The 26,070-nt window shown below is 54.7% G+C and overlaps 1 protein-coding gene across 3 annotated transcripts in view; it reads right to left on the bottom strand.

Annotated features, from left to right (window-relative positions):
• The window catches only part of PTPRN2 (protein tyrosine phosphatase receptor type N2), a 692,851-nt gene that overhangs the window by 398,828 nt on the left and 267,953 nt on the right, over positions 1 to 26,070 (bottom strand). For all 3 annotated transcript variants that reach the window (XM_046020312.1, XM_046020314.1, XM_046020313.1), the window contains 4 exons: positions 25,275 to 25,635; positions 7,131 to 7,343; positions 5,903 to 5,943; positions 2,693 to 3,072 (listed from right to left, as the gene is read on the bottom strand). In XM_046020312.1, the coding sequence (XP_045876268.1) occupies positions 2,693 to 3,072; positions 5,903 to 5,943; positions 7,131 to 7,343; positions 25,275 to 25,635 (995 nt within the window). The remainder of the gene's footprint in view (positions 1 to 2,692; positions 3,073 to 5,902; positions 5,944 to 7,130; positions 7,344 to 25,274; positions 25,636 to 26,070) is intronic.

Genomic DNA, 26,070 nt, shown 5'->3' with positions numbered 1-26,070 from the left:
AAGATGCCCCGTCGGAGGCGCCTGGAGAGCCCCGGCTCTTCCACGTTTCCTCGTCAGACGTAGGACGCCGCTTCTCGTTTGCCAAAATGCAAACAGCTCCCTTGGTTTCAAATTCCCCTTCCTGGGCTGTCTCTCCTGAACCCAAAACACTTCTAAAATCGCCCTTGGAGGATAGGGACAGCCGTCCTGACCTGCTGCCGCCTGGGAGGGTCCGACCGGGGTGGAAAGGGCGAGAACGTAAACAGAGCCCGAGGCAGTGCCCCGTTTGTCAGCAAGCATGAGACGGACGCGTGCAAAGCTGAGCCCCACGGGGAGGATTTGTGTCAGCGAGGAGACCACACAGGGCACTGGTCCCACTGCTCCCCTTCTTAGGGGACAAGCAGGGACACAGATGGTTTTTTTAAAGAGTGGCACCAGATTCTTGCCAAGAGCTGATCTGCTAAGGCTGAGATCCGGTGAAGACTTGCCCTGGAGAATCCCAAGTTCCCGCTGAACCTGACCACAGGCAGAAACCTCAACCGCTCTCTACGGAGGAAGGAGGTCTCGCCTCGTGGCGGCAAAGATAAGAATTACCAACACGAAGCCCCATCATCTATATCGTGTATATTTCATCCAGGTCAGGCAGCAGAAGGAAAAGGGAAATGAGCCACAATCATGATTTTTTTCCTCCAACCCACGCTTGCAGCAAATATGCAAGTCCCAAAGCTCGGGCCCGGGAGAACGCTACAGGAAAACAAACTCTGCAGGCAAAGAGAAGTCCGACCCCAACAGAAGCCTCATTTTCTCCTGGAAAGTCAGCGGAAATGCCCGAGGGGACAGGATCCCACAACCTGGTCATTTCCCTCCGAGAGTCACCCCAAGGCTGAGGATGTCACATGGACTGTCCTGCTCTAAAGGCACCAGGCCCTGTCGTTCACCGTGATGCAACACTGCCGCAGGAAGAGCCTTCCAGACCACGGGACCTTCCCGGCCCGCCTCGTGCTACTGCCGAGACCCCGGACCCCGGAAGGAAGAGCAACAGTGGAGGCTCCCCGTGCTCTGGGACGAGCCCGTGCACCGTTGATGTCCTGGTAACAGAAAGAAGGCTCCCAGAGCAGCTGTGCGGCACACACGGGCACTCGTGTGCACACGTATGTGCAAACGTGCACACACATATACACATGGAACACACGTGTACACGCAGATACGCGCAAGCACGCACGTGCACACGCAGATGCGTGCAGACAGCACACACAGACACGTACACGCACACACAACACAGCAGTATTTCCCAAGGGAGGGAAAATCCACACAAGGGCTTTCAACAACTCAGAAGAAGGAATGCTGTGGGAATGGCCGCGTCCCCGGGGGAGCGGAGGCTGAGCCTTGCCTTTGCCCCGAGGGTGCAGAGCTGTGCCCTCGGCCCTTGTGCTGGTCACATCCCCGTTCGCGCTGCTCTGTAGGGCGCGACTCTGAAGACACTCACCCTGGGAGTCCCTGACCTGAGAACCGGAGCCTGATGGCACAGGTGGGTCCAGGGAGCCCAGCACCCGGCAAAGAGGTCTGACACGGGAGGACGCGGCTCAGCAAAAAGCACTTGAGCAAACAGAGTCGGCGTTTCCGTGCATGCTCGACGCGTCAGCGCTGACACTCCTCTAAAAACACGAGTGAAAACACCACCAACAGCGCGAGACTCTTACGCTCAAGCTGGCGTCGATGGCGGTCAGCGTTGGGCTCAGGTCGTGATGCTGCCTGCCCCGCCGTGGTGCCGGCTGCTGCCGACTGCGCAACGTGCCATCTGCCATGCGCCGGTGACTACGGCCCGCTGGCCGAGCGTGAGCTCGGGGGCTGTGCAGAAAGAAGGTGAGCACGCCCGGCGTGAGAACCGGCGCAGCCCCTCCACACGGCGTGTCGTCACCGAAACCAGAGCTTCTGAGCTCCCAGTGAGGGACCGCCCAGACGGGGAGCACTAACGTGCCGGCGACGGCGGAGCTTGTGTGGGCCTGTCCACGCACACCTGCACACACGCTCGCACCCCTGCACAGCACATGCCGCACCTACCAGCGCAGGCGTGGGCACACACACGCACGCTCACGACCTGCATGTGCACACACGTGGACAGCGGCTACGCTCTCCCCGTTGAAGCCCTGCTTATAGACCCTGAGGAAAGCACGTTTCTACAGCATCGCGTCCAAAGCCAGAGTCATTAGGGTGAGCACCTGAGCTTGGGGCCAACCCCATCACCAGCTGGGCACCCACTGTGGGAACGAGGCCCGTGATTCGCGCAGATCAGAGCGAGAAGAGCGTCCCGTTACCATAAACATGTCTCCCTCTGAAGGATGACTCAGGTCCCAATACCTTAAAACGCTGGAGTCTCAGCCAGCAGGGAGGCAACCCCGGCAGACACCTGCCCCCCACGCCCCGGGGCTGCTGCGTCCATGGACCCCACAGGCTGGGCCGCAGGTCCAAGGCTGGAACCAAGAGCCAGGAGGGGCTCTGTTCCGTGGAGAATCCCCCTGAAGCTCAGGCTCCTTGGTCACAGGTCGCAGCACTGTGTGACGGACAGGGATGCTCCCGGCTACCCTCCTGCCCCCGCGGCACCAGGAAGCCCACCTCCTCCCGTGTCTCCGGCTGAAGAGAGGCAAGAACAAGTGCGCCCCCCCTCCCCCCCGTCCACTGGGCACCAGGAGGAAAAACCAGAGCCTCTACTCACTCATTCCCGGTCACAATGTAGCCTTCCTCCTCCTGCGAAGGCTGGGCCGCCAGCCGCAGGCTCTCGGTGGGGTGTCCCTGGGCTCTGGCTTCAAGGCCGGCATCTTCCTGCGAAGCCCCCGGCACCCGGGCCTGGAGCTCGCCAAAGCCGTCCCCCCAGGGCTCTGCGGGACGCGGCCTGTCCAGCCGGTCCTTGGAGTAGGTCTGACTCCGCACGTCCTCCACACCGGCGCTCTCCTCCTCCCACGTCGGGGGCATCTTGGGGGCCTCCGATTTCTTCATCTCCGTTTTGAAGGGCTCCATGAAAAGGGGGGCGGCAGGAAAGAGCCGGGACCCCGGATGCTGCAGGTGGTCCCCGAGTTTGAGGCCCAGACGACTGACCTGGTGGAAAGAAGGCTCAGTGAGATGGCGTTCGGAAAGGCCGGCGGGCAGCGCCGGGCGGGGACAGAGCGGCGCACTCGTGGCCACGTTCAGGATCCCGTCGAGACGGGACATGTTCAGACCAGGGGAGGACGAGGGCCTCATGCAGCCACACACCTGTCCGTCGGTCTCTCTCCCTCACATACAGACACCTTCCTAAGGAGCCCGATTTTGCAGCATCAGTGTGCGTGTTTGGCGTCTGTCTTTTTGAAAAGAGCCAACATCGGGGGCGCCAGGGGCGCTCCGTCTGCTGAGAGCCCGACTCTTGATTTCGGTTCAGGTCATGGTCTCAGGGTGGCGAGACTAGCGCCGCGTCGGGCTCTGTGCTCGGGGGAGTCGGCTGGAGACGCTCTCTCTATGCCTCTGCTGCTCGCGCATGACTCTCTCTCTCTCTCATAAACAAATAACGTCTTTAAAAACGAACAGAACAAAAACAAAAGCACAAACGGACGGTGCATGTGGGTTCTGAGCCCCCGCCCTGCTCTGGAGCAGTCGCGCCTGGCGACGGCCGTGCTGCTGCGTTTACTGACCCCTGTCCCGGACCCTGGCCCGCACGGACTCCCGGGTCCTCGCGATGCCGGTGCAGGGGCGTCACCTGCCCCCACTTTCACAGGGAAGGGGAGACGTCAGGCGCGAGCATCATGGGGACATGCCCCGCAGCCTCAAAGCTCCTGGGGCACCCTGGGTCCTCAGAGCTGAGGCGTGCCCATACTGACCCCATTTCCTGGACAAGAGCCACTTAAGTGACGTCCCGACAGACGGACGTCATCTGACACGCTCAGCGCTGTGCTCAGGCTGGGCACATGCTGTCCCTCATCGCCCCTCAACCTGGGAGCGCAGCCCTAGTTTCATCTCTGGTCGATGGACTCGGGCTTGCAGAGGTTAGTCACGTGCCCGACGCCCGCGAGGCGGGGATTGGCCGGTCTAGAATTTGAGTGCCGTTCCCGCTGACGTCGGAGATGCCGCCACCGGGCCACACGGCCTTCTGGGACCCCAGCTTGGCTTCCCACGGAACCTGGTGGTCCCTCCCGGTGCTTCTGTTGGTGCCCAAGAAGGGAGGGCGCGCCCCAGGGCACCTCCCAGTGGGCAAGGGATTTCCTGCTTCACCGTGAAATCACCGTGAAAGTTCCAGTGTTGTACCAGACAGAGGGAGAAAAGTGGATTTCCCTCACATGATCAAACTCGAGCTTTTTCAGAAACTAAGGAAGGAAGGAAATGCTTATTCCACTATCGACCAGAAATTGTACAGAAATTTTCCATTGTATTTTGAAATAGCATTTTGTTAAAAAACATTTGCTCAAGTGTGGATCCTGAATGGTGCCAGTACGCAGCATTCCAGTGACCACAGAGGGCTGGAGCCCTGTCCCCCAGCTTTCGAAGGAAAGAGAACGGTGTTCTCAGCCGAACTATGCTCCATGAGAGGAGGAAACAGAAGATGTTTCCGAGTCAGAGCTCAGAGAGCACAATGCTCAGATGCCCGTTGGGAAAAAACTGCCTGATGGGCACCGGGGGGGGCTCGGGTGTTGGGAGTCTGCCTTCCGCTCAGGTCATGGTCCCACGGTCCTAAGAGTAAGTCCTGCATCAGGCTCCCTGCTAGTGGGGAGTCTGCTTCCCCCCTCCGTCTGTGCTCTTTCTCACTCTCTCAAAGAAATCTTAAAAAAGAAAAATAAAAAATTGCTTAAAGATGTACCCCGAGTAACAGAGAAATGAATCAAAATTCGGCTTGTTCAGGAAGGGAAGGTGGGAGCCTGAGAACACGGGGTCTTGAGAGCACCCCCGGGGGCTGAGGCTGCGCATCCCGGACCCCGCGGCCTGGCTCTGGCTACACTCGCCCCCGCTGTCCACGTCCTTCCATGGCCAAGATGCGTTCTTAGAGCCACGACTCCCCCCCGCCCACCGCACTTCTGATGGACATTTAAGAGAATTGTGGATGTTTTCTTTTGCTACTTGCTAACAGGCATTGAACCAAAAGCCACGAAAATAAAAGGGAAACAGAAGTACTAACCAAGATGAGTTTTTCCACTCTACAGAAAAGTTTCCGTAGAACCACCTAAAGCCACTGTCAGGGTTTCCACACGGATTTTCTGCATCCGTAGGACTCGCGCTAATGAGCGAAGGTTCTTCAGCCGGAAAGGCCGGCACCGCAAACCACTGTGAGGGCGGTCACCCATGACTGAGCCCGTCTCAGACGGCCTTTCCCCCCAGCGTGGCCGAGAGACCCTCCAGCCACGACCCGCACATTCTCCGAACCACCGGCCCACGGTTCACAGAGGAACACGGGCGTTGGAGCCAGCGCAACTGAGGGACAGAATCTTTACCCGCTTCGTCTTAACGAGCTTCAACATAAAGGGCCACCTGGGGCCAGTGGCTCCCGAATCAGGCAGGGCAGGGCCGACGGACCAGGGCCCGCGGAGGTCCGTGCTGAACGAAGCCTGGGAATCACACACGGGATGACCTCAAGGATCCAGTCCATAGCCCCAAGTAGGAAAATTCTAAGGAATATTCATTCGTTAGTTTGTATTAACCGTATTTCCCGTATTTCTACGATGAGTAAATGTTACCATATGATCTGAAAGTAGACTCTAGTATGTATCAAAATATACACAATTTTTTATTGTATAAAAGTATGAAGTATAAAGTACTTTCTCCTAATTTGGGGATCAGCAGAGGTTTAACAAACAGAATAACGAACCTCTGTGTTTTGTCTACGTTCTCAAACCATGACCAGAAAGACGCCCAGCACAGCTCTAGAGCTAAGGTGAACCAAACAGGCAGAGACCTCTCACCGTACCTCCTCGTCAACTCCGCCTCCGCCGTCCGGCCCGCGGTCATCTGTGGAAGACACAAGCATCATCAGAATCCTGGTCCGGACCCCGTCAGACATGCTCAGCACACAAGGACCAGAGCGTCCTTCACAGGGGGTCAGGCAGGATGACATCAGCCGAGTTTCACCTAGAAGGTAACCCTTTTCTGTTCGGAGTACAGTACCGGTGTTCCATAAGCTCCGTGGAACGTGCAAGGGGCCAGCTAAGAGACGGGCGTGAATTCGGTCATGAACTGCGTCCCGCACCCCAGGGATCTGTGTGTCATCCTCCAGTCCCCACAGCAAGAAAATCCCACAGTGCCCGCGGCAGTTGCCAGCGACAGAAAAGCAAAGGAAGGCGTCTACGCCAACCACCTCAAGGTAAGCTGTCCCAGAGTTCATGACTTTCCTAAGTATCCTACCGGCAACGCCGACTGCCCCGAACTCGTGAGCTCACGAAGCCCAGTGCCCAGGCCCCTTCCAGACCCCCCCGCCAAGAGGCGCCCGCTTCTGATTCAGGACCGCCCGACACAGGACCCTGTCCCACGGCACGCCGGTTCCCTCGGCTCCGGGCGCCCCACCGCCAGCTTCCGAGCCAGCCTGGGTCCAGCCCACAGAGGACGAGACACCGTCTCCTCACACACGTCTCTGGCACGTGTGTTTTACGTGCCTACTGTTTGCAAGGCATGGAATCCGATGCTTCCGTGTGGCTCCAGCGACCCTGAGAAGCAGGCGGGGGTACGTCCAGTCAGCAGGGGAGCTGCTGTGTGTCTGTGTGTGTGCACGCACACACACACACACACACACACACACACACACACACACACACACGCTGGAGAGTCGGGGGGGGGGGGGGGGGGATCTCCTCTCTCCCTGGAGCAGCCTGGGAGGGCGGATGTGAGCCTCAAGCAGAATGAAGCCTTTTCACTGTGTTATTCAAATATTTGACTCTATTCACGGGCACAATCCAAACAAAAGCACTTTTTATCACTCCTGTTTTTTTCTAACTCCGAACCTCAGCACTGAGAGCAATTTGCCTTTCAACATAATTGCTCGGCTAGGCTGAGCCTGCTAAGAAAGCTTTTATAAAAACCGTCCCTCCGAGTCGGCGTCCCCCCGCAGAAGGCAGGCTGACCAGCCTGGCGAGCCAGGCCTCTGCAGCCTCATCGCGCCGCGAACCCGCAGGCGTACGTGGCCCCAGGGCTGGGAGGCTCACCTGCCCCGCTGTCCCCCGCCTGCTTGCCGACACCGGCCTCTCTCGGCTTTCCTGCGGCTCCTTTCTCAGCTCCTCGCGGCTCCCCGTCTGCACCTGCTCCCCGCATGGCGGCAGCAACCACGTGGGCCATCTCGCCAAGCTCCAGGGGGCTCAGGCCCTCCGCCGGCGCCGGCTGCCTTCCCAGGTCCTTCAGGAAGCTCCGGATGAGTGTTTCTGGGACACACACAAAGGCAAGCACAGATGACACCGAGGAGAGGCAGTCACCAGCAGAACGAGGTGGCAAGGAGGTAAACAATGACCCCAAACAGGGGCAGAGCGGGCCCCCGGCAAGCTCAGCAGAGACCTGGGACAGAACGAGGAGCAGCGGAAGTTCGGCGAAGGGGAGCACAGCACTCGGGATTTACAAACTCACAGGACCGGATGCAGACTGGGCAACAGAGCAATAGGTCAGTGACTTCCAGATACGTAACAGAAACTATTATTATCTCACTGACGGGTAAAAGGGGGCGCCTGGTGTCCTGGTCAGTGAGGCGTCTGCTTTCAGCTCAGGTCATGCTCTCAGGGTCCTGGGACCAAGCCCCGCGTCGGGCTCCCTGCTCGGCGGGAAGCTGCTCCCTCTGCCTGCCGCTCCCCTGCTCGTACTTTCTCGCTCTCTGTCTCTCAAATAAATAAATGAAATCTTTATTTTAGAGTTAAAAAAAGAACTGAGAAAGACCGAGTGGAAACGGGGCAACCTGCAGCACCACCGCAGGCACGAGAGACTCCAAGTGGAAGCGAGTAGGAGGGGACGGAGAGGAACCAAAACACTAAAGGGGAAAAAACCTCCCGCAATCCCCCCAAATTGCATTAACTCTGAGCGCCAAGACACCAAACAGACCCCACGAAGAGCGGACACAGACAGAGCCACGCGGCGGCACCTCTTGGGGAAGAGAAGGTGAGGCCACTCGCCACAGCCACGGGCAAGGACACGCGTGAAGTGTGACGTGGCGGGACGCAGCCATGGCAGACCTCAGGCAGAAGACGGCCCGAGTCGCACCGCGTTCCTGTGACAATGAGGTCTTTGACTCAGCTGGTAATCGTAGATTTGGTAACACACATCGAATGCCATATTTGAAAAAACCTTTCATTCAGAAGTCTATGCCCAGTGGAAAGACCCTCCAGGCCAGAGGGTGAGGGAAAGACGTGTCGGGTCACCCGAGGAGCTACGCCCACGGCCTGCCAACAGACTGCACGACAGACACCCCCGAGTGACGGCGGTGGGAGATGCAGGCCTGTGGGAGCGCCGAAAAGCTCCCGAGGGGCAACTCTGCGGGTGTCCCGGGATGAAGGTCCGTGGCCTCCTCTTAACGCCACTACAGGACCGTGACCGCTGATGGGGAGGAGTAAGCGCGTTAACGGACGTCGGCGTCAACCGCGCGGCACCACAGGGTCACGGGCACGGGCTGCCGCTACGGTTTACGTGCATTTTCCTGGGGTTGAGCTGACCACTATGAGCAGGCTTGCTGCTGCGTCCCTGCCCGGGGTGAGGGGCGCTGCCGGCGTGGTCGTCACGGGTGCCACACGACCGCCCTCGCTCGTCTGGGCGCTCGGCATCCCGTGGCTCCTGACGGCGAGGTCTCCCTCGGCAACGGCACCATCCGACGGAGTCCCGCCTCTGACCCCGGGGAGCCTCGACCGCTGCTTCTGGAGTGTCCAACACTGATGCATCCAGTTCCCAAGTGCAGGTTTAGGCAGGACGGTCACTGTCGTGGCTTTGCTCCCAAGGTCACGGGCACAGGAAGAGTTCATCTCTCCATGGCCTCCTGGAGGCCGTGCTCTGAACTGAGTGGGCTTTGGGCTCTTTTCTGCTTCTTGTAAATTAAGAAATTGAGGCTTTTCAGGTTCTTTAATGCATCTACCTTTGGGAGCTCTAGCCTGCCAAAAGACACGGGAAGTTCTCAGGACCCACGGCTCGGCGGGCCCCGCCGGCAGGTGCTTCGTGCTGACGCCCATCCAGAGAGCGGGTCACGGCCGCTCCGTGCGATGAGCCAGGAGCCAGCAGGAGAAGGCAGGCCACGCCAGCCCCACCACACCCGCCACTCGCCTGAGGTGCTGACATCCAGGCCACCTGGCCGCAGCCGCGAAGTCCGAGCCACGTGCAGAAGCTCCCGGAACGCCGTGCCATGGCAGCCCCCGCCGCCCCCGGGTTCCGCCTCGGAGTCATGCGGACGGAGGAGACAGCCTCGCCCGGTCACAGTGAGCTTGTCCATGACAAAGGCACGATAGGAGGGTCTCGAGCCCCAGACTCACCGGCTTTTCCAGACGAGCCGGTGGAGCCTACCGTGGGAGAAAACATACAGTCGCGCTCACCTTCGACCAACCTCACTTTTCCAGGGGACTCCTGCCCCATGGCCCTAAGGAAGCGATCGTTTCCGAGCGTCCGGTGTGGTGCCCCCCATTCCCCCCACAGTCTCTTTCTTGCCAGGCAAGCGTCACCGCCATCATTTTGGTTTTGCTCTTCGAAAACATTTTCTGTCGATGTCCACTCCAGACGTCCCTGGGCGCCTCAGATCCCTTCTGGGTCGACGGGGCCGCGGTCTCCATAGTTACTGTTTCTGAGACGGGGCTGCAGGTGCTGTTGGCCCCACGGTCAGAAGGGGTGCCTGAAATTGGGAGGGCACTAAGTGTGTCGTGCACGCCGTCGACCCTGGTGGTCAGGGGCCGGACGGTAACTGCTCCCACAGCAGGGGCGGGGCCCGGTGAGGCCCACACAGAAGCGGGGCGGCATGAACACAGCCCGGGACATCTCTGCACCGCCCCGGCCTCAGCTCCGGCATCAGCCCCGGGTTCCTCACACTCTGACGTCTGGGGCCTCATTGCCCCGACTAACAGAAACCGCTCGCCGCCAAGGGGAAAGTGGACAGAAGCTTTCCTGCTCCCCTGCGTCCCAGAGCCTCGCACAGTCCCAGACGGTCAGCGACTCAACGCCTGACTTCAGAAATAACGTCCAGCACTGATTTCACTTCCCCATAAACAAAACATACTTAAGAATGCAGAGAGGCTCGCCCGATGCAGAAGGGACGGGAGGCTGGAGATCTGCGCGATCCCACACAAACAGCATCAGACGCCGGCGGGTGCACGGTGTGCGCTGTTCCACAGGGAAGACCGAGCTGAGCCGGGACGGAAGGTGCACGCGTGTCCCAGCCCTCGCGGGTGTCCTGAACAAACGTACCATCGCCGCAGCTTCCAGAATGGGCAGGGGCTCTCCCGAGACATAGCTGGTCAGCAGGCAGCACGCTGAGCACGACGTTCCGGGTTTGGTTCCCGCAGGTGCCTCCCCACCAGGCACCTCTTTCCTTCCGCCCGTCTCAGCAAGGTCTCCTGTCACCACCCCCGGCCACGTCCCGCCCGCCGGCCACAGACTCTCACTCGGCGCTGGAAACAGACCGCACGGGTGTGGCGGCATTCGGTTCAGAGTGGCCGCTGCACCCGGAGGGAAGATGCGCAGGAAACGTCCAGAGGCCGAGCCTCCCGCCTCGCGACAAAGCAGGGCTCACCTGCCCTCGCAGCAGCACACGTAGAGCGACTGCTCTGAACTTTCACAAAGAAGAGGGTCCACAGGGACCCACACTCGCCAAATCCGCCCCAGCAACCTTCCCTCTCATCACAGTGACAATGAGGATCAATCCGATAGAAATCGTGCCCCACACACCCGCTCACTCACTGCACACAAACCTGACCCTCCGGGGGACACAGAGACAGAAGGACACGGGGAACACGGTGCTGTGGGACTGAGGGGCACAGCGGCCGGCCCAGAAGGGAGGAGACAGTGAGCAGAGACTTCGCCTGCTGAGGCAGATGGAGGACGGGGCCTGGCCGTGTCTGCTCTCTGTGCGGACCCGTTAGCCCAGGAGCTGCCTGGCGTCAGCCACGAATCCGACGGCTGTGGGCAATGGCTTCTTGTCCACTTTCTCAAGCCACATAATTCTAGAATCTAGAGAGGGTTTCTCCTTACTGGCTATAACTGTGGCTGAGACTTTGGTTTCCAAAGACACATTTAAAATTCTCATCAGGGGTGCCTGGGTGGCTCAGTGGGTTAAAGCCACTGCCTTCGGCTCAGGTCATGATCTCGGGCTCCTGGGATCGAGCCCCGCATCGGGCTCTCTGCTCAGCAGGGAGCCTGCTTCCTCCCTCTCTCTGCCTGCCTCTCTGCCTCCTCGTGATCTCTGTCTGTCAAATAAATAAATAAAATATTTTAAAAAATAATAAAATAAAATTCTCATCAGTCACTATGTCAGTTGAGCTGTGAGGCCAAATTCTCATGAAGAAACGGACGGACTTCTCCCCAGTGGGGCGGGCGCTGCTGTCACGAAGGAGAAAGCGCACTGCAGTGCCTCCCAGACGCTGCTTCAGGAAGCCGAGCGCCAACGGGGCTGCAGGCACACAGCTGGGCCACACGGTTATGGACTCGTCTCCCTGCTAGGACTCCCGGATGTGGCCTTGGGCAAGCCCCTTAACCTCCCTGGTGCTCAATCCCTCCTGTGTTATGGGGACAAGGGAGACAGGCATGTGCATCACTTATCCAGTGGCAGGCACACCCGAAGGGCTTAACAACCGTAATTACTGTCACGAGGGTGAGGTGATGGTCAGGAATCATTTACCCTCCATTGTTTTTATCCCTTACAGTCCTGGAAATACACAGGCTTAACTTTCCACGGTGAGCTCTGGCTACAGTTCCGCCAAATCTGTAAGTGAAGAGCAGAGAACACGCCGCCTGCCCATCCGCACGGTTGGTGGTTCCAGGTGACGACTGCCTCCCAGTTTGCTCAACGTTTGCTTTCTGAGATGGTTCCTTGCCAAAGTATTAAGCCTCATTTAAAAAAAATGTTAACCTCAGTTACTAAAGGCTGACCTCAGACTCCACCCACCCACCCACCCATCCACCATCTACCCTTTATCCACACACCCACCTGTCAATCATCCAAGCATCCATCCAACCATCCATCCATCCACCCACCTACCCACCCACCAGCCCTCCTACCCATCCACCATCCATCCGTCATCCACCCACCTACCTGTCAATCATCCAAGCATCCATCCATCCATTCACCTGTCCACCCGTCCACCCATCCACCCATCTACCCACGTACCCATCCACCAATCCTCTTACTCATCCACACATCCATCTACCCATTCAACCACCCACCGATCCATCCATCCATGCATCCATCCATCCACACATCCATCCACCCGCCCACCCTTTATCCACCCATCCACCCACCCACCCATCCATCCACTCTCCCATTCACCCATCCATCCATCTGTTCACTTCACTAACTGGTACAAGGATACAGAATTAAAGGCATGGTTGCTGCAGAGCTACAATAGGATTGATACAAACATATCAAAATGTTTTAGAAGCCAGAGAGACTTGACTAATGGATAGTATTAAGCAAACTCAACATCTGGGACAGACCAACCATAGAGACCCTGCAAGAACATCAAACGACAGCATGACTCAAGAAGCCACTTCATTTGCTTCCAGAAACAGGCAAGTATTTGAGCTGACATGCTTTTCAAACTGTCACTTACTACCCTATCTTAGGAAAATGTTTTCCTGAAATTCAACCAACCTCCAAACTTTGAATCTACTTGTAAATAAATGATACTCATACCATTAAAAAAATCTACTTGTAAATTACTCCCTACTTTTTACCCTCAGAAACGAACAATTACATGGACAAACTTAGATCTGACAAATGTCACTTATAAAACTTTTAAAATATAAAAATATAAAGCTTACCTTTTGCTAAAGATGTTTTAAAAATCCTCATTATTTTTAATTTCTAATGAAGGCAACCCAATTAATTTACGGCTTCACTGATTTTTTTTTAGAAAGATAAACCCAAATTATGTCTTTTTCAAAATCTTACCATGTAATTCTGGGTTCTGAATTACTCTGAGCAAATTTTCTCATTAAAAGTTTCAAGAATGTATTTCAAAGAGAAAATCAATAAAATACATCTCACGTCTTTCGTGTCTAGCAGCATGAACACCTCCCCTTCAGCGGCTGCTTCGTCGCAGGGGCGGCACAGGACGTGAAGAAAGGCACCGACAAGTAGAAGTCATACTGCAGCCGGCAGGGCTACCACGGTCCGGTGCTGCACCCTAAATGCGCGGTCCCCTTGGGGGCCACAATGCCCCCCAGACCCAGGCAGGAATGTACTGAGACATTTATAAGAAACGTTTAACAAGTGTTGAATCAAAAACGTATTTCCGGGGAACGCAAACTTCACCAGAAAAATCACTGGACAAAAACACTGCATTCCGAAGCACCTGGGCTGATCGAGGATTTGCGCCCGGGCCCGTCTTGCAGAGCTGAGGCATCCATCCTGACAGGCTTCACAAGCTGGAATCCCTGCCCCACCCTATTCAGTGGGCAGAGGATGTCGCTTACCTCCCCTCTGCCATTTCAGCCTAAGTTAAGCCCTTGAGTGAAGGCTTACTGCCTACCCCGCCAGCAAGTTTCCTCTTGGAGCCCCAGGCTCCAGCCTTCCACTGTCTCCAGATGTAGGAATGCGACCCGATGGGATTATTTTGCTGGAACAGCCATGCAAAGGGGCCATAAGAACTATCACGGTGGTTATTCAGGTCCTGGTTTGCAGCAAATTGGCCTTGGATGAAGCTATGGGGCAGGCTAGATTCTCATGTCCCTGCTGCGTATGGCAACGTTTGTATCCCTCACTCCCTTGTACTGTCTTCTGTGTAGGAGCCCAGGGTTTAGTCCTGTCCCCACATGTCCGAATGCCCCCTCCCTGTGGCCCCCACATTACCCCTGCCCCCCAGGTTGCTCTTCAGGCAGCCTCTCTGTGCTGCTCACAGTATGGGAGACTCATTCCAGGTCTCATTAAGGTGATTGATAATCAGTGAGTGATTTATGCCTCCCAGAGGCCCTTGAATTTAAACAGAAGAGTTCAGGAGATCCCCTCTTTCCACCCTCCCACCTCCCCTCCATTCTTTCCTTCCTTCCCTGCGCATTTCCTATGCATAGTTACTTTCCAGGTGCAACAATAATGTCGTTAACAAAGCCCTGGCTTTCACGAAGCATTCATCCATATCTGAAGAGAAAGAAAATAGGCAATTGAAAACACACAGAATGTCTGCTGCTGATAGGGGCTACGGATAAATAAACCAGGGTATGGAAGATGGGGGAGGCGGGAACCCAGTAATTCCCACTTGAAGGGTTTACTATGAAAACAAAATAGTGTGTAGATGTTCTACCGTGTTTCTAATAATCAATACCTTGAATGGGAAGTTGTGCCCCTCTTCCAATAATCTGTTCCAACATTTAAGAACTTGGGTGAATTCTTACTGTTACCGAACGTCTTTTTTCCTCAGCTTCCTTCAGTCTGTTCTCATTATCTGGAGAAGAATAGGAACAGATCGCCACATGATAAACTCAAGCTCTTTAAGATAAAGATCAGAGCACAGGAGAGACTTTCCTTGGGTCTCTTAAAATGCCTCTAATAAGAAATACCTACCTTCAAAACAGAATAATAAAATATAATTCCTAAAACTATGTCCTTTCATCCAAAAAAGAAACTTTTCAGGTATCATTAGTAAAAAAATAACTAAAAAAAAATTATTATTTTCACCACCACCACAACAAACCTTCAGCACACAATGGCGATTCAAAGTGACTGCCCCGCTGACAATAAGAACAATCGACACATGTCAGAAATCATCTCCCATGCCACCACCGTACACCGCACCGAGTTATCTCAAAGGCACCCGTTGTCAATCATGTGAAGATGACCGTGGAACGAGAGACCCTTTTTAAAAAGCCCAGCTAGGCCTGGAGGGTTGAAGAGGGACCACAGCTCAGAGCACAATCAAATACCACGTGCATCAAAGTGGAACATTCTTTTGTTCCATCAACAGCACCATATAATTCTGAGACCCGGGCAGCTTATAATGACATTTTAAGCAGCTTTCAGTGCTCTAAGTGGACTCTAGCAGAGCAATTACACAAATGTCAGGACGTCAAATAGGTAAGGCCTGGACTAGGAGATCAACTCACAAGCACAGCTGCTACAAACGGCCGACCAAAATTATACGTCTTACTAGGGTCCCCCAGACAAAACGTTCTAAGCTTTAGAGGACAAGAAGTGTTGTACAGATAACCTCACTACGAAACTGCTTTAACAAGGAAGATGCGGTTCATGTGTAACAGCTCTCGCTCTTAAATGTCTTTATCACCATGAGTGTAAGAAAGTACACAATTTAGTCATGTCGAAACACACATCATCACTATCATCACCATCATCGCTATCATCATCGCCTCAACACCATCACCATCATCATCATCACCATCATCTCCATCACCATCATCACCATCATCATCATCATCACCACCATCACCATCATCATCATCACCATCATCACCATCACCATCACCATCATCACCATCATCATCATCATCACCATCATCATCATCATCATCATCATCATCATCATCACCATCACCATCATCACCACCATCACCATCATCTCCATCACCATCATCACCATCATCTCCATCATCATCACCATCATCACCATCATCTCCATCATCATCATCACCATCACCACCATCATCATCACCATCACCATCATCACCATCATCTCCATCATCATCATCACCATCACCATCATCACCACCATCACCATCATCACCATCACCATCATCTCCATCATCACCATCATCATCATCACCATCATCATCATCATCACCATCATCACCATCATCATCACCATCATCATCATCATCATCACCATCACCATCATCACCATCATCACCACCATCACCATCATCTCCATCACCATCATCTCCATCATCATCACCATCATCTCCATCATCATCATCACCATCACCACCATCATCATCATCACCATCACCATCATCACCATCATCACCATCATCTCCATCATCATCATCACCATCACCATCATCACCACCATCACCATCATCTCCATCACCATCATCACCATCATCTCCATCATCCTCATCACCATCACCACCATCACCATCATCACTGTCACCCCCATCATCATTGTCATCACATCACCATCACCCAGTCTCTCTAGTACATGTAACACTGAGACAAAGAACAACAAAAAAAATCAAAATAGGTTTGGCATTAATTCTGTCACTCCAGTTGGTGGCAGGGTTGACAAACCACTTTCTAAAGGATGTTTCATTGAAATTCCCATTAATATGAATCCTCACACTCATAATGTTAACTGACCAACTCATGACCAGGGGAGGTGGCCTGGACATGTGCTGGAGGGCAAATGCCAGGCTAGAACATAGAACTTTCCAGAGATGGCCAAGAATATTAACTGAATTTTTTTTCTACATCAGCCAAATAGGCTAAACTAGTGGAGAATTTGGATCCCAGTCATAGAAATACTCTCTGAATGGCAAGAGCTTTTGAACTCCCTCTTAGTAGCCAAGTTCTACCTGGTGGAGGACCCGGTGTGCATGGCTAATACTCAGCGGCAGCTAAGAACTCAGCTTATGCTCACATGCAAACCAAACACTGCCCACAGAGCCCTGGGGACCCAAGAGCCCAGCTCCACAGTGTAGGGGCCTCTGGCATTCTCACATCTTACAGGGAAAGAGGCCTCTGACCCTCAGCTCTTTCCCGAGACCCACTCTATGCCTTTGGAAGACACAAATTACCAGATTCAGGGTCTCCACTAACCCAGTGTTTGGGTTGGAAATGTGGCAGGCAGGAAGATGACACCGTGTGCGAGGGTGGCAGGCACCAAGGAGAGCGCACTTGGTCTGTGTTGTTCCAGGAGGCCTTCCTGGTGGAAAGTGACAGGAACGATGGTCGCGGTAAGTTATCCTTAGGTGGCCTACCCAGCCTTCATCTAAAAGAGGCAGATTTCAACTCATTACTACTCTATGTCAAGAATTTCCTAGAAAACACATGAGGCTTCTTGTGAAATAGACCTCCCAGGGAAGCAATGAGGTCACAGGTACTTAAGGGAAGGCTGAGAGTTCATCTGCCCAAGATGCCGTTAAACATACTTGTCACGTGGGGGCAGAGTGGATGACTCCGCAGGTTCCTTTGAAATCTGAACAGTGACTCTTTGCTGGTGCAGAGTCAAGGACGGCCATCTCGGAGGCAAGGGGGAAGGCATGGGACTGGGGCAATGCAGAGTCAGGGTCCTGGTCACATACAGCTGCTTTTCCTGAACAGCTGAGCAACCCATTCAGGGGCGTCCACTTCAAGGACGCTGGACAGGTGGGGTGGGATCAGAAGGCAAGACACTAGGAGCCATTTTCCTGCTGTGTTAAGTTATAGACTGATACCCAGAGATTCCCCTGCCCCGCTCCTGCCTCTCCTCCACCTTGGGAAAGAGCAGACTACTTGCTGACCCCACAGCAGGTGATGAGCTACACTAAAAGGCTTTAGGCATTTGACACCAAATGTGGGACGAACTTTCACTGAAAGAAGAGGTACTCTGATAACATGACTGCCTCCTTCCTTGTGTTCTAGAAGGTGCTCATAAACCCCAGGGAAGGGCATGAAGCCAGGATGAAGAATTTATCGACAGCTCCTCATGGGGCAGGCTCTGAGAGGGAGCCTCTTTAGTCCAGTGACTATGTGGTCAATTTGGTCCTGTTTGTTTGTTTAACCAAAGGGTTTAGAGCAACACTGGCCTTCACTCAAACGTGAATGGATTTTTTTTCAAAAACAAAAAAAACATCAAGTGCTTCCTTTCAAGTGAAAATGACCCCCAAATGTGGGCATATATTCTCCAGGATGACAGAAGCACCTGAATCTGGTTTGTCAATAATAAAATCTATCATTGTGACGATGAAAAGTCCTGGTTCGGTGCCCTCCTGAGATTGGGGTTGCAGGGTATATTCTTGGCTCCATATGAATTTCCAGGCTGGGACTCCCACCACAACATAAATAGGAAAGTAAACAACACGGCTGGCAAAGGCAGGACTTCATAATCACGGGAAGTTCAAACAGGAAGAGGCCCCAAACACACGTACCGCAACACTCTTATCTTGATTGAAGGAAGAGAGTAAGAAAGGCTCTCCACTAGCTGGTGCTCAGCAGGTGTTCTATAAATGAGTGAATTCATGAGTAAACTTGCTAAGAGTCACACAGAAAATGGCACAGCTAGTAAAGAAAAGTGCTTCAGACTCCCACCCCAGGAAATATTCCGTATCAGTGCAACAGAATCCATTTTAGTACAGATGGTGGGGGGAGGGGTGTGTGGAGAACACTCATCCCCTCTGCCGCTCAACTATAAAATAGCAAGATACCTGAATAGGAAAAACAACAAGGTGTGCTGGGGAAGAAGCTGGAGTATGGAATATCTAGGCCAAAAGTTAGTGGAGCAATAATATGAATTAAGTTCTCCAACCTCCTAGTCCAGACTCCACAAGGTGTGAAATCACGATGATAAAAAAGGAGTTCCAACACACTGGTTAGAGGTTTTGTTTCCTGTCTGGTTTGGTCTTGAGTGTTATCGGTGAGCAAGAATCAGACTGGGAGCTTCTACCAGTGGACACACTGCATGTTATTTGCCACTAGTTCTGGGTAACGGTTTAGAAAACTGTGCATGAGGGATCATCCCCTCAGGTGGCTTCCATATGATTTACTTGTCATCACTGAGACTTGATTTTAAAGAATGACTTTAGCCAAAATATTTACAATATCTATATGAAGAAATGTATAAAACTCTAACAATAGAAATCAAAGAACTAAATAAATGGAGAGATAGTCCATGTTCATGGATAGGAAAACTCAATATTGTCAAGACATCAGTCCTTCCCAACTTGAAATCTATAACTGAACACAATCCCAATCAAAATCTGAGCAAGTTATTCTGTGGATATTGAGAAGCTAATTCTAAAGTTTATATGGAGAAGAAAAAGACCCAGAAGAGCCAACCCAATATTGAAGGAGAAGAAAAAGTTTGGAGGACAGACACTACTCAATTTCAAGAGTTACTATAAAGCTACAGGAATCAAGACAGTATGGTACCGGTAAACGGACAGACATATAGATCTGGACCCACCATAAGAATAGTCGACTGACCTTTTGCAAAGGTGGAAAGGCAATAGAACAGAGCAAAGACAGCCTTCAGCAAATGTTGTTGGAACAACAGGACATCCACATGCAAGAAGTAAATCTAGACACAGACCTTCATGCTCCACAAAAATTAACTCAAAATGTAACACAAGCCTGACTGTATAACGCAAACACCAAACTCCTAATTCCAGCAACCACACTCTTCGGCATTTACCCAAAGGAGCTGAAAACGTATGTCCACACAAATCCCTGAATGTGGATGTTTATATTCTAGCAGCTTTATTCATATCTGCCAAAACTGGCAACCAAGATGTCCTTCAGCAGGTGAATGGGTAAATTAAACTCTTGTACATCGAGGTGTGGAACATTATTCAGTGCAAAAAAGAAATGAGCTGTCAAGCCATGAAAAGACATGGAAGCACCTTAAATGCATACTCCAACTCTAAGACATTCTGGAAAAGGCAAAACCATGGAGATCGGTGGTTGGAGGGTCAGTGGGGAGGGATGAACGGAGTAGCATGAAGGACTTTCAGAGCAGTGAAGCTACTTCGTATGACCCTATCATGATAGACACACATCCGTGTACGTTTGTGCAAACCCACAGAACGTAAATCACCAAGAATGAACCCTAACTAAACCCTGAATTGTGGTGATAATGATGTGCCAAGGCCGGCTCTTCAGCTGGAATGAGTGTAACATGCCGGTGGGGATGCTGTTTAAGGGGAGGCTTTGCATGTGTGAGAGCAGAAAGTATTTGGGAAACCTCTACACATTCCTCTTAATTTTGCTGTGAATTTAAAACCGTTCTAAAAATTAGTTTATTTTTAAAAAAAAAAGGAAAAAGAGTGATTTTAGGTGTGGTTAAAACTCAGTGACCACTGAGCCTGGGGAAAACTACGGTCAAGGTTCTACGGTCTGGAAAGATTCATGCATGAGGATGTCAGTCATGGTCATCTGGGAAAAGCAAAAATGAGCAAGCAGTGGAGACTGAAACCGGCACGCGGCCGACCGTGACCCGCACAGCTGAGGATGGTGCAGACCCGCTGCCCGCAGGCTGTTTCTAGCACAGGTGCGGTGCCTATGTCTTCTCTCGCCTATGGTGTTCTTAAACCACATTTCCTTTTCCTGCTGTAAAACAGAAAAACTTTATTGTAAAAATAAGTATGTGACGCACGTAACATACAGAATATGTCGGCTGTTTATGCTGACAGCAAGGCTTCTGGGCGACAGAAAGCTCTTAGCAGCAGGGAAGGTTTTGGGGAGTCAAAAGTTATGTGAGGATTTTCAGCCCCTCGGAGGGCTGGCACCCTGAGGGTCCACACTGACCTACTGCATGGGCAGAGAACTGACTTGAGTGTGTAACGGTCTGCACAGATACAGACTATCACGCCCCCACAAAAATGTAATGGAAATGCATCGAATGACGCGGCAAAGTGCTAACAACATGTGCAACGAGACAAGCTCCAGGCTCATTAACTGGACGATGGGGCAGTGATGAGGAGGACACTGGGTCTTCCAGCAAGGACACAGGCACAGAGGCATTGACACGGAGGGACCCCAGACTCCCTGAAGCTCAACGGGAAAGCGCCAGCATCTTTGCACCCCGGGTCCATCTGTGAGAACAGGATGTCCGGGTGCGTGGATCATTGGTTGTGACCGGATGGTCTGAAGGACACATGGGCGGCGAGGCCGCTCACGTCCACGTGTGGAGCCATCACCGAAGGACCAGCTCTGGCCTTTCCCTTTGCGCGCGCTGGAGTATTCAGATGTTTCTAAAACACGCATTTCATAGTTGGATGATGCCAAAGTTAGCTTAGAAATTTAAATATATCATAGCAGCAGCGTCCCCACTAGCCGAAAACTGGAAGCACCCAAACATCTGTCCCCAGACGGACAAAGTGTGGTGTTATCTGTACGAAAGCGTTTCCCTTGGCTCTGAAAACGGAGGCAAGTCTCACGGCCGCTACAGCACGGAGGGACCCGGCGACATCACGCCGCCTGAGAAAAAGCTGTCACAAAGAACACATGCTGTGCGGTTCCGCTCCTGGGAGGTCCCTGGAGCCATCCATCCCACAGAGACAGAAGGGAGAGGCCGCAGGCTGGGGCGGGGGAGGGACACAGGAACTCGGTGTGTCATGGGGACAGAGTCGCAGTCTGGGGAGAGGAAAACGTCCTGGGGTCAGATGGCGGTGACAGTTGTACAACAACGTCAATTCCCGCAGCTGAACCGCACATGTCAAGTGTTGAGGGGGTCAGTTTGGGTCATGAGTATCTTACCACAACTTCTGAAAATTCAGACGTAAAAAGCAGACATGGAACTCTATTCTGTGGAACGCCAGCGCTCCCAGGACTGCCCGAGGTCGAGTCTCCGGCGAGAGGAAGCACGAGGCCTGGCGAGTGCACTGAGAGACAAGACGCACTACAGAGTGACAGGCCTGGTCGGATGAGGCCTCGAGTGCCGAGTGCCGAGAGGACGCGCACGTGCGTCGCCTCAGGACGGAAGCCTGACCTGACTTAGGTCTTCTTTCTCCACACCAAACGTTCAAGCTTTGCCCAGTGACCATAGCTTTTCCCGTAACTGGTAAAAAGCAAACAATCATCCACGGACCGATTCCCACAGCACACGGACCAAGCCAGAAAGTGAGGAGTGACCGTCGCCGGAGGAGGTCCTGCGTGGGCAGCAAGCAGCCACTGTCCCTGAGCCGGAGAGGCCGGGCGGCGAAGCTTGAACTCGCCGCCAACAGGCTGCCAAGCGCCGGTCTCCCCGCGAGCTGCCCTCACGCGGCCTCAGAGCACGCTGATCGGAGTCGCTGTTGATCGGCGAGAGAGGAAGAAGAGGGGCTCTTTGCGATGACCAGATTTCGCCAAATGCACGCCTGCCAGACTCAGTAGGTCGACTTCCTCACCAGTCTCGGGGGCTGCGTGCGGCTGGGTCTCCTGCGGTTTGGGTGAAACCTGACCGCGGCGTCACACGTCGCACTTGCCCGTGCTGCATGAGGGTGGCCCCTGCACCACATCACACGGGAGGCCCCGGGCGCTCTGCAGGATCCTAGGGTCCCCCTTCCCAGCAGCAGCGTGCCGGACCCACGAAATCCCTGCGGTCTAGGCCACACCACCCTGAGAGCTCTGGGCCTGCCTTGGGCTTGCGTCCTGTGGCCTCCCCGATGAACCTCGTGTACGCGGACGATGGCCCAGAGGCTCCATGCTCATGGCGCGCTGCACCTGCCTCGCGGGCTACAGGGGGCGAGGCCAACACCACGGGCAGCTCTCAGGCAGGGCTGAAGAATGGCCCAGCTGGTGTCGGCGGTTATCGAACCCTGACTGAACCGCAGTAGTGCGGAGTCGAAAAGTTATTTTCAGGAAGCCCCGGCCTGCAAATTTAGAGGAAAGTTGGTCTTCTCTGATTCTTTTTCATTACAATGTAAGAAGAGAAATCTTTACCCCTCCTACTCTGCCCGACAGCCCTGCCCCCCAGTGACCTTGGCTGCTCTGCGCCCTCGAGACCGGGCACACAGTTCTGCACACAATGAAGACAGAAAGTGACACTTTGCCGATGAAAGACTGTCAAGTCTTCCGAGTCCAGGAGCCACCAGAGGAACGAAGTACGTTCCCTCCCACCTACACCCTATACATTTGCCTTCCAGGAGCCCCACTCTGTCTTCAGCCCAGACACGACGGTGACCCGACTCTGTCTCGGTGACCCGACCGCGGGGTCACCCGACTCTGTCTCGGTGACAGAAACCTTCGTCCTGAGCATGAGCCGCACAGTCCAGTCTTGGTCTAGGTCCTGTAGCTCCAAGTTTACAGAAAGTACGAAGCAAAGGAACAAATTACATGTTATCTCCGGGACATAATTAGCAAAATGCAAAGTGTGACAACCGTTACCAGTGAATTCATCTTCTAAAATGTAGTGAGAAAAGGAAGAAGAGGGGAAGCACTCATGCGAGTTCACGCAGACAGAGCCGCCCCTTCAAGGGCTCTTCTTCGGATCCTGCTTAAAAGAGAAGAAACCGTTAGGAAAGTCCGTGACCACTAGGAGAGGTGAACACCGACCAGATAGCGGAATCGAGACATTACATTAATTCTCGCACGGGTGAGACCGTCGAGGGCCGGGTACACAGGTGTCCCCATCCTGCAGCGATAGGGCTCTGAGACTAGATGGACGGCGCCCTCGAGGACGGGAGGAGCAGGCACCGGAAGCAGCGGGAGACCCGGAGCCGCCTTTCCCCGAAGGCCCGTGACGCAGCGCACGAAGGCCCCCTACGGCACTCGGTCTGTCCTGTGGCTGACATCTCACGCGCTTCTTTTTAAGCGTCACGTGCAGCCGGGAAGACAGCATGTGTGAGAAGACACCGACATGGCAAGTCAGCCCAGGACAAAATGCCAGACAGAGTGCACAGCTGATAAAGGTCTCGGGAGATGGAAGAGCTTCTTCGAAGAGGATATTCCCAGGGATTGCACCTCGGGGTGTCGGGACGAAGGGCCGGTCTCCAGGAGGGGGAGGCAGGAAGCCCTTCCGAGCGGGAGCGGACCCCCGAGTGCGAACACCCCTGGCTCTCTGATGGCTATAAAGTCCCTCCGGTAGGAGCTTCCTATGTGCAGTGACTAGGGCGGAAGCCATCGATAGATGTTGACAGGTGGGATTTTTTAAGTTGTGGGAGAGAACAGCAGCAGGAAACTGTGTTACAGAGAGGGGACACCAGCCATCGTGTGACCGGAGCACACGCTCGTGGGTGCTCAGCGCCACGGAGAAGGGCCGGCAGAGGGAGCAGAGGCCCCTGCTCTGGGGCTCGATCGTGGGCGCGGCTGTCCATGGTGCGTTTACTGCCCAGGTGTGGGGGACACGGAGCCACGGGAGACGGGAAGCGCAGGGACGACGTGAGAGCCCCGTCAGCAGACGAAGGCCTCTGATGGAGTCGGTAATTAAGGGCCAGCAAGCGGGGCTTCTGAGAGCGCCGCGCGTCTGAAGCAGGGGAGAGAGACCCCCAGAGGAGGGCGCGGCCGCCGCCCGCGGGGAGGGCCGCGGCACAATGGTGTATTTACGGGCAAATAGTCCGTAGGCAAGCGCACAGTCCGCTCTCTCACAGCTTTCCCTGCCAGCCAGGAAGGAGAAGAAAGCACCGGGCCTCCCGCTAATTATAACTTCTCTTCCTTCCATTTAGAAGGTGCCGTAATGGCTCTGTGGGCCGAGAGAGAACAGAGACCTACTTAGCTGAGACGCAGCAGCACGAGGAAGGAGGACTCAGAGCAAATCCAATTAAGGCGTCACTCGCAGAAAGACAGCGATGTTAATGCGATTCTTGGTACGTTTTTGTAGAAACTCGCTCTCTGCTCAATTTTATTATTTGTATATCTTCAAAGAAGAAGTCACATTGCATCAGAGTCTCCCTTGATACTGGCTGTCTCAGAAGACAGACGCCCCAGAGCCCCCTGCACCCAGCAGAGGAGGGGCCGTCCGTACCCCATCTCCCTGGGGCGGCCACAGCAGGGCCGCGACCCGCGGGAGACCCCGAAGGAGCAGCGTGAGAGCCGGTCACTCTGAGGCACACAGGCACCCTCACGGCACTGTGTGGCGTTAGTGTCCCTGGGACTCTGGGGAGAGGCCAACCACCGTAACTCCGTGAGGCGGCCCCGGGTTTGGAGTGCTGAGGGTTGACATACACCGAAAGCAAAAGCCTTCATGTTCCATTTTCCAAGTGTTCGGTGACCAGCACCGTTGGGGGCCAGATCTGCTAACGTCCCCAGCCTGGTTCAGCGCCTTTGTCAGTGACGTAACGTGACAGACGCTGCGGGTGGGGCCCACACACCCTCGGCTCTCGCCACCCCCAGAAGGGTCCTTTGCTGCGGGGCCTGACGACGACCTGCTTCTCTCCCACGGCGGAGGGGGTCCAGGGGGTGCTGGAGGCCCTTCCTCATGCTGCACCGCTGCGGCCTTGACCCGGGGCAGCGTTACCAGCCCCCAACCACTCGGGACGGGCAGAGTGCAAGGGGGTGGCCCTGGGCAGGGGCCGGAAAGACACAAGCAACGAGACCACGGGGGACTGTCGGGGGGCTGACTTACCATCGCCCAAGGCTGGGTGGTCCTCGGGGTCTCCTGGAGGCAGAGACCATTTCCGGAGGGCTGCTGGGGCCGGGAGGACCCTCGCTGTTTTCCAAGGTCCGCGCAGCCAGTTTTGAGGCCCTGGGTCATCCTCCCTGTGGGGCGCGGGGGGCTTCCAAGCCACAGAGGTGACCAGCGCGGCGACCGGGCTCTGCCTTTCGGCGCCGCCATCCACCTTGGGGCTGAGCTCATCAGGCTGCAGCCGGCCACGGGTCCCCAAAGTGCGGCTCCTGGGGTGCTCGGCCCAGGGCCCAGGAGAGTAGGTCAGAGCGGCCGTCTGCGCGGTGAAGGTCAGCACGCCGTCAGCACGGGGGTCTTCACCCTGCAGGGGCCGGGGGCAAACACAGCAGGTGAGCGTCCACGTCAGCCACTCAGAAGGGCACCGGCTCCCGGCACTCAAGGACTGAAGCGCCCGCCATCTCCCACGGGCGCGCCCGAACTTCCCAGCTCCAACAGACCACGCTCAGTCCGCGGGCGCACCGCGCTCGAGCGCCGCTTTCCGGACAGGAGTGCACGGTGTGAACACCCGGCCCGCGGTTCCCGCACATCCAGAGCCACGCAAACATCCCCACCGTCCTTCCTTCCAGCACGCTGCGGGGGTGGGGGGGGCACCCCGAACAAACCTCACACTCAGCCCCTCCCCCAGCCCTCGCCACCGCCGGTCCACTCCCTGTCTCCGCGGAGTCACCCGTTGGGACGGGTCCCATCGGGGGACTCACTGAGCACATGGCCTCGTGCCTCCTGCCCAGAGCGCCCT

This window comes from Meles meles, chromosome 10 (assembly GCF_922984935.1).
Source record: "Meles meles chromosome 10, mMelMel3.1 paternal haplotype, whole genome shotgun sequence".
Taxonomy (NCBI): Eukaryota; Metazoa; Chordata; class Mammalia; order Carnivora; family Mustelidae; genus Meles; species Meles meles.
Note: the sequence above shows the minus strand (reverse complement) of the source record. Positions and strands in the feature narration are given on the sequence as shown.